This window comes from Manis pentadactyla, chromosome 2 (genome assembly GCF_030020395.1).
Source record: "Manis pentadactyla isolate mManPen7 chromosome 2, mManPen7.hap1, whole genome shotgun sequence".
Lineage (NCBI taxonomy): Eukaryota > Metazoa > Chordata > Mammalia > Pholidota > Manidae > Manis > Manis pentadactyla.
In genome coordinates, this window is record NC_080020.1 from 130586844 (window position 1) to 130595444 (window position 8601).

Consider the following 8601-nt stretch of genomic DNA (forward strand, 5'->3'; position numbering starts at 1 on the left):
GCTCAGTCCAATTTAATACTAATTGACCTGCCTGCTAGTTCCAGGTTTATAAAAGGGGGATCAGGATTGTCAAAATGAATAGGGAGTTACTGTGCCAAGGGCCTGAGTGGAAAATGAAATGACAGCACAGGAGGTGAGACTCTGAACAAGACGTACACTGGGTGCCAGGAAGCAGAGAAGAGCAATGATTGCTCTGAAGCCCCAAACCACCCTTAGGCACTAGAGGCTCAGAGGGAACCACAGAATCCAAGAGAGGGGAACAGCCCCCGAGTCATCTCCCCAGGCCCATCTCCAAGTGCAGAGTCCTGTCCCAACATCCAATTCCAAACCTTGGCAGGTGGCAGCAGCCTTGCCTGAGCACTTCCAGCAATAGAGAAATCACATGGCAACCCATTCTATTCCTGAACAGCTCTAATTGTTTTAAAGTTCCATTAGGCTGAAGTCTTTCTCATTCTCTCATCCAACCATGGGTACCAGTTTTCAACCTGTGACTACAAAGATAAATTGTAATGCAGGACAAACAAGGAATAAAAAGAAACAAAGAAAATAAGTTGGGCAAGTAATCAGTTCCTATGCTGAGAACTGAAAGGCAGACAACAGAAATGCCTTTTCTAAGTCACGTTAGCAATCTTAAGTATCAGGGCTCAAAAAAAGCCTGGAAAAGGTTCACATCCTGATCTGTCCACCTCAGTCAATGAGAACCTATTTTCTGGGTTTCTACATTTTAGGAAACAATGTAAGCTTTTAACTGATGGGCTTGGCCTCTCCACTGAGCCATCCACAATCAATCAAAACTCCCCAGGAGGTCCCCCTGCCTAAAGCAATTCTACCAGATGCACCTCCCACCCAGGGTCCTCCTACTTTGTCCTGACTGCCCAAACCCACCATTCCACTCCAACCAACCCAAATGAATGGCCACTTTCTACTCTACACAAGACATCACTGCTCTAGATGCTGGAGCTAAGATCTAGGTCAGGGATTCAGAGCTGCCCGAAGGAGGAAGAAAGCTGTTGGCAGACTACCCCAGGGACAGTTCAACTGCTGCCTACTTAAAATCTTCTCGGGCTCCTGATTCCAACTCATACAACTAAAGGGGCAGTTTGTCAATCATCTTGGAGGGTGGAGGGGCAAACCGTGAGCAGCATTGCCTGGTTCTGCCCCAAACTGAGCAAAAACAGAAGCTGGGGCAAGGAAGCAAGCACAGACCTAAAAGCAGAGCCACCAACAGACTTGTCACCTCAGATAAACCCTGGTGAGAGCCACACTGATGGGGAGCAAGTTTTCTTTGAGTGTCCTATCCAACATGCTGTCTTTTGGGGCTCTTAAAGCAAAAGAATTTATTTCTCTACTATGCATAATAAAGATGTAAGAAAGTCTGCACCAAAAATTCCATCTCCAGGGCATGGGAGCCTTTCTAACAGAAAGCAGATGAATTCTCCAAAGAATCTATTATTCTGTGACAGGTGGTAAAGACAGAGAGAAGACGGGCTAGATTTTAGCTTCAGGGCATGAAGGGAAACCGTCCCTGTTCTGCTAATAAGAGGTAAGACAGGGCTGCTCCATCGGGCTAGCTGCACACACACAAAGGACTTTCATTTTAAGGAGTTCATGTTTTCCTAAACCTTTGCTTTCTGCAGGAACCTCAGAGGTATATTAACCCCAAGATGACGCTACAGAGTCGGCGTATGTCACTCCCAGCCAAAACCTACTTGTTAAAATGACTCAAAAATAACCCTGCTTGGTCAGGAAAAAGAGAAAAAACAATACTAAACCAGGTATCTACTGACAGTGCTAACTTCTGCCTCTGGCCGTTGCCTTCCCGCTGTAAATTGCTCCTCGTGACCGGATTACCGAAATGATCTCACTGAATCGGAGCACTTGACTTTGAAAGAGGCGACGAAGAAAAGTGAGTCGCCGGCCTCCGGCACGCACCCACCCCACCGCAGGCCGCTCCCACGACGTCCCCGGCCCAACGCCGTCCCTGGGGCCGCCACCTGCACCCGCACACGCCTTCCGCCCACCCGGCCCCGGGCCCTGACCTGACCCACGCTCCTCGGCTCTCCAGCGCCGAGTCTGCATCCTCCTTGGCCCGCTGGGCACTGTGCTCCGGACTACGGCCGCCGCCTCTCGGACAAGCGAGCAGACCGGACTGGGTGCGGGGACGCGGGCGCGGCTCGCGTGGGCTCTGGGCCAGGGCCGGAGGAGTCGCAGCTGCCGGGGACCCGGGGGCACTCGGTCACGCCTCCCGCACCTCCTCCCTGAGGGCTGGTCGCAAAGCTCGCCCCTACCGCGGGCACCCCCTCCCTGCCGGAGAGACACCGCGCCACCTGGCACTGCCTGCATCTCCACGCCACCCAGGCAGTACCCCGCGAGGGCCCGCCCCGCCCCGCCCCGGGCCACCACGTTCCCAAATGTCCCTTGCAGGCCGCTCCAGGAGACAATGGCTCACCTGCCTCCCCGCCAGCCGTGCTCCTCTCCGCCGCCTCCCGCCTCCCCGGGCGGCGGGTGCCACGGGCTGCCCCGTTTCACAGAAGTGTACACCGAGGCCGGGGATACGACAGGCTAGAGGACCGAGCGAAGAAGCCCGGCTGCTCACAGGGTCGAGAAGGGGCCAGGTACAGATCGGCCAGGCACAGACGTGCCCAGGCGACAGCCCGCTTTCCCGAGCCCGGCCTCGCAGCCCGCGTCCGCTCGGCCCCCCGGGCAGGCGCCTCCGCCCTCGCCATCCCCGCTGCCGCCTCCTCGGCCCTCCTGCGAAGGAGACAAAGAGCCGGCGCCCCAACCCGTGGAGCTGTGGCCGCCGGGTGCGGAGACGGGGAGATTTCACCCTGGAACAAGGGGCGGGGGCAGAGAAGGGCGAGCCAGCGGCAGCCGGGCCGAGCCGTGGCGCGCGGGGCGCCGCAGGCAGGACACCGGGTGCAGGTCCCGGCCCCGGGGTGCAGGCGCCCAGGCGAGAGCGGGCGGGAACGACGGCGGGCGAGCCCCGGGCGCCCCGGGGCCCGCGGACCGCGCCTCCGCGGCGCGGTTGGCCGAGCGCGTCGGCGGCGCCGCAGCGGCACTCACCGGATCGGAAGAAGGCCGCGATGTCGGCAAGGTCCTTGGCCGCCTCCTCTGCCCCCTCGCCGGCGCCGCCCCCGCAGCCCGAGCCCGCCGAGCTGGCCGTGGCGGCGGGGCCGGAGGACGCGGCGGGGGCGGCGGCGCCGCCGCTGCTGCCGCTCATGGCTGCGGCGGCGCCCGCGGCCGCGCCCGGCTCGGGCCCCGCGCCCCTAGCGCCGCCCGCCCGCTCTGCGCCGGGCCTGGCGGCGCCGAGCGCGCAGCTGCCCGCGCCCGGAGCGCGGACGCAGAGCCCCGGGGCTGCGGTGAGCGGCGGCGGCGGCTCGGCCCGAGGAGCGCGCCCACATAGACGAGGACTCCGCCCGGGAGCCGCGAGCCGGCCGCGGGGCGGGGACGCGGAGCCACGGCCTCGGCGGCGCCGGCCGGTGCGCGGGCAGCGGCGCGTGCCGCCCGGACACGCAGTCGCAAGGGCTGGGGCCGGGGCCCGGGGGGAGCTGCGGGATCACGGGCGCCGGCGGCAGCCGCGAGCCTCCATCTTGATTTCAAACGGGGAAGGAAGGAGGGGGAGGGGGGAAATCACTGCCGAGGGAACCCGGGTGAAAGGAAAGGGAGAGCAGGGAAAGGAGAGGAAGGGAAAAAAGAGGGGCTTCGGCAATTTCCGGCGAACCTCGTCAGGAGCCTGAGCGTGGGCTCGGCGGGTGGGCGGGGCCTGGCGGAGGGCGGGGCCGCGCCGGAGCCGGGCGCTGAGAGGGCCTCCGCGCGGCTGCGGGCACGTTCCGCCGGCCGCCTTCCGCGCCTATCCTGCTGCTTCAACCCTCGGGAGGAGCAAGGACGCTCTGGCCGGCCGAGGCGGCCCTTCCAGACCCGGCGCTGGCTCCTGCTCCGCAAGCGTAGTTATTGCTGCTCTCGCCCGCGGCCGGGTGTCGCAGGCCCAAGCCAGGTGCCTCCCTGGGGCGGAGGACTCCGTAAAAGCCACTGAATGAACAGGGAGGTCGTGACAACGTGATCTGGAGTCCTGGAGGAGGAGTGGACAAGCCTCTGAGCTCCCGAGGGCACGAGTCTCCGGGACTGTACAGTGAGATTCCAGACTCAGAGCTCTTCATTCTTAACCCCATCAGATTGTAGGCGGTGGGAGAGGGACTGGGGCCTGGGGAACCAAAGGAACCGGGGAGTGGGTGACATCAGCTTTACTGAAGGTCCCTGTCAAACCAGCATTTGATAAAAATGAAAGTACCAAAGCCTATGACGTGGCTCCAAGAGAAGTGAGCAGAAGGGACAAGTGTGGGAGACTAGAGAGTCCAATGCTGCGAAAAGCAAAGAGAAACAAATCAGATTGATTTGAAAAGGTGGGGGACGAGGGGGGATGAAACCGCTATGCGAGTTTACTGGAAATGAACAGTTAAATAAATGAATGGTGGAGATGGTGGACTCGGGATTTTTCACTTTTGGAGAGGGAGGTTACAGATAAGGAGAGGAAGCTAGAATGATCCATGTGATATCATGGATTACAGTTGGAAACATAAGTATGAACTCATGTTTAGCTTAACACATACAGATGGAAGTATAAAGATTTACAGATAATGTGTAGGTACATGGGTTAGTACGCATGCATTTTCTTGCTCTGTCAGCTGAGCGGGCTTAGCAATAACACTCCAGTAACAGCACACCTGCTACTCAGATCTTTTTTTTTTTAATTGAACTATCTTGCCAGCATATTTTTTAATGATTTTTAAAAATTAAAGTATTGTTAATATACCATCTTACGTTGGTTTCAAGGTACTCAGATCTTTCTGTAACACCATTCTCCAAAAAAAGGAACCAGGTCTCCTTGGAGCAATGGCTGGTTTCTAGGATTGAGGAGGAAACAGACAAGATGAGCCTGGGACTTCTTATTTTGCCATAAGGTAAGGAAATGTACCCCCAAAATTGTTTTTTAAATGGACAACTGCAACAAGGAAGGGGGTCTGTCAAGGGGACACAGGAGCCAATTGAAAGAGCTTCCAATGAAAAGCTGGAACAATTTGAGCAACAAAATAGATAAAGCAATGCCTGATTATAACAAGTATAAAATAAATATTCATGAGTCCATATTGATATAAATAAATGATTAATTAAATGGAGAAGAGATCATCTTCCTGTGCAGAAGAATTCCAAATCATTTATGTAGGTACTCTAACCTCAGTGAGGTATAGTAGAACTCCACTACCTTTAATCATGGGCTGTATATAGGGTTTTCCTTTTGAAGAGTTAAAAAAAAGGAAGGTGTGGGAATAACTTTACAGTGGAGAAACCTGACAAACACTACTTTAGCCAGGTGATCAAGGTTCACATCAACAGTGATAAAATCAGGTGGATATGATGAAAATGGCATGAAGACTACCTCTGTAGTCTTCCTCCCAAAACCACATAAGCCCTATCTAATCACGAGAGAAACATAAGACAAATTCCAACTGAGAGACATTCTGCAAACTATCTGATCAATACTTCCCAAACTGTCAAGGTCCTCAAAAAAAAAAGTCAGAAAAAACTGTCACAGCCGAAAGGAGCCCACAGAAACGTAACAACTAAATGTAATATTCTCAATGGGATCCTAGAACCAAAGAAGGACACTGGGTAGAAACTAAGAAAATCTGAATAATATATGTAATTTAGCTAATAACAGTGTATCAATGCTGATTCATTAATTGAGAGTTATGTGGGGTATATGGGTAACTCACTGTACTATCACAACATTTCTATAAATTAAATCTGTTCTAAAATGTGTACTTTTAAAAACGTTTTTAAATTGTGCAGTATCTCAAAAAGAAAAAAATGCAGTAGATTCAAATTTCACAGGCCATCAGCTCAGGTGTGCTGACAATGTTACTTTTTCTTATTTTTCTGTAGGGTAATTTCTATCCCCAGCTCCCATTCCTCCCCACGGCAGGAAGCTTAATCCTAGCTCAGGAAAAACTCAACCTCCCAGAATTTTCTTTGTCAGTTAAGTGCTTTTCCCCTAGGGCCTTCTCGCCAAGGTTGCAGCTAAGTCCCCAGAGGCTTTGGTCATATCACAGTATCTGGTCCTTGGTCATCACGGGGTCGTACAGGCACAGGTGCAGAAGTGTGCCCTGTCTGTTCCTCTCCCTGGACTGTGGACATTGCTAAGACCTTACTGCCTCCTGCTGTTGCATTTTTCTCACCCAACTGCTGGGCCTCTCTAGGTCTGCTGGCAGTGATGCACCTCTCCTGAGCTGCCCCCAACCCCTCAGGGAGACATTTAGCTGCTCACTGAAGTGCTCAAGCCCCGCTTCCCCACTCCATCCTGCCCCAGAAAGTAAGGCCAAGTTCTCTTCTGCTCCCAGGTCCCTCAAGCCTACCTGGGCACAGACTTCCTTTCTTATTTACTCACATAGGGTCTACTGCTATCCACCTCCTCTCTCCCAATTTACAGAATCATTTCCTCTTCAGGAAGAAACCTCACTCCAGTTCTGTCAGGCTTTCTTCCAAACCTGCTGTTTTTGGCATAACCTTGGTGTTCTTAGGAGATATAGTTTTAATATTCAGAAACCCTTTCCCTCCAATTATTCCCTCTATTGTGGGTTCCATAAGTGTCTCTTGACATTCAGAAGCCAAGTGCTGACTTTTTCTTTCCCTTTGCTTCCCTCCCTAGTAACCCTATCCTACAAGCAGTGAGTCCAGAGGCCCCCCCCTCTGCTTCCTAAATGGTGGAGAAAGGTCAAGAATTTGAAAAATAAAAACTGCCAAGGGTGGGAATAGATTGAATATCATGCAACCACAGAAAGATTGGCAATACCTAAGTGGTAGTACTGGGGAGTGACTATTATAGGAAAGGCTAACTCACAGAGTTCTTGGGTAGAGGCAAATCCTGGATGTTGGGAGTTGGCCTGAAAGGGAATGTGACTGCATAGTAATTACTGCTAAGGGTGTTGGGGATCGGGGTGGTGAGCTAATGATTAGTGTATATTTGGACAAAAAGATGTCTTAGGGCCGAAACCCAGATATTGGCCAATTCCTCTATCTCAGGTAGAGTCATTTCCAAGAAAGTGATATACAAAACCTGTGGCTGAGTTGTACACCTATGAAGTCTTACCTAGATTGCAATAAGGAAAAGACGCTGTACACAGGTTTTCTTCTTTCTGCCATCTGAGCATGTGGGAATCTACACCGGGTTTCATGAGAGCTGCTGTTAATCCTACCCAACCTTCAAAATTTAGCTCAAATTTCATCCCCTTTCATCAAGCTCCTACGTAACTCAAATTGATCTCACCGTCCTCTGTATTCTGCAGCACCGGTCCTCATGGCATTTGACCATGTGCTGCACTGTATTATTTACGTCATTCATGTCTAATATCTTGCCTACAAGATGAGATCCTTTACAATCATTTCATGAATATCAGCATGTCTCATATGTGCCTAGAACTTAGTACTAGGAACAAAGGCTTGAAGCAACAGAAACAGAGAAAACCAGCTGGGGAAGACACTGCAAGCTGTCTATTCAATATCCTTTCTTTCCTTATCAGAACCTATACCTGGGTAAAACTCCATTTCCCAGCCACGGTGGCCATGTGACACAGGGTGCTGGCCAATGAGATATAGGTGGAAAGGAATAGACAGGGCTCACAAGAAAGAGGTCAGACTCGGCATGTACATGCCCTTTGCCCTTTGTCCCCTCCAGAACACAAAGAGGATGCTAAAGGTGACAAGGTCAGTGTGTGACTTGGAAAAGGTAAACACGAGGACCTAGTGCAGGACTTCTTGTTACATAGAAACATACAAGAGAAAGAAGACCCCAGTTTATTTAAGCAGCTATAAGTTGGGTATCCAGTTTGGTGCAGCCGAACCAGCTCCTAACAGACCACTTCTCAAGCTTTTCCACCAATGAACCTGAAGCTGGAGGAGAGGGAAGAGACAGGTGAAAGCCCTACCCTTGAGGATTTGGAGGGGAGCTCAAGCAGCTGTCACAAGACTTTAAAGTTGCTTCTTTTTCCTAATAAATGCTTATGAATTTTTCTTTTCCTTATATATCTATTTTTTCAATGTGTGAATAATATCAACACATTTACCAGTTACTTTGAATCGGTTGAATTTTGTCCTCCCAAAAATAGAACCATTGAAGTATTAACCCCTAATACCTTCATATGTAACTTTATTTGGAGTTAGGGTCACTGCAGATCTAATCAAGTTAAGATAAGGTCCTACGGGAGTAGGGTGGGCCTCTCATCCATGTAACTGGTGTCCTTATAAGAAGATAACCAAAAAAGGACAGAAACACACAGGGAGCATACCACTTGGAGACAGGATTGGAGCGATGCATCTACAAGCCAAAGTTTGCAGCAAAGCAGCAAAAGCTAGGAGAGAAGCAAGAGTTTCCCTCCAAGTTTCAGAGGAAGCCAGACCCTGCCAGCGCCTTGATTTCAGGCTTCTAACCTCCAGAACTGAGACAATACATTTCTATTGTTTTAAGCCACCCAGCTTGTGGTACTTAGAGTAATGGCAGCCACAGGAAACACACAAGCTAATCTAGTCCTCCAAAATTTTGAATGAAAC

The 8601-nt window shown here is 51.8% G+C and overlaps 1 protein-coding gene across 7 annotated transcripts in view; it reads right to left on the minus strand.

The window, feature by feature from the left end:
• The window catches only part of TRIO (trio Rho guanine nucleotide exchange factor), a 374188-nt gene extending 369695 nt beyond the window's left edge, over positions 1-4493 (minus strand). For 2 of the 7 annotated variants that reach the window (XM_057496255.1, XM_036896708.2), the window contains exon 1: positions 2040-2998. In XM_057496255.1, coding sequence (XP_057352238.1) covers positions 2040-2343 — 304 coding nt within the window. In that variant the 5' untranslated portion in view covers positions 2344-2998. Of the gene's footprint in view, positions 1-2039; positions 3005-3063 lie in introns of those variants that run through there. The other 5 variants (XM_057496282.1, XM_057496284.1, XM_036896706.2 and 2 more) reach the window with 4 other exon arrangements.
• Between the last annotated feature and the right edge of the window lie 4108 nt (positions 4494-8601).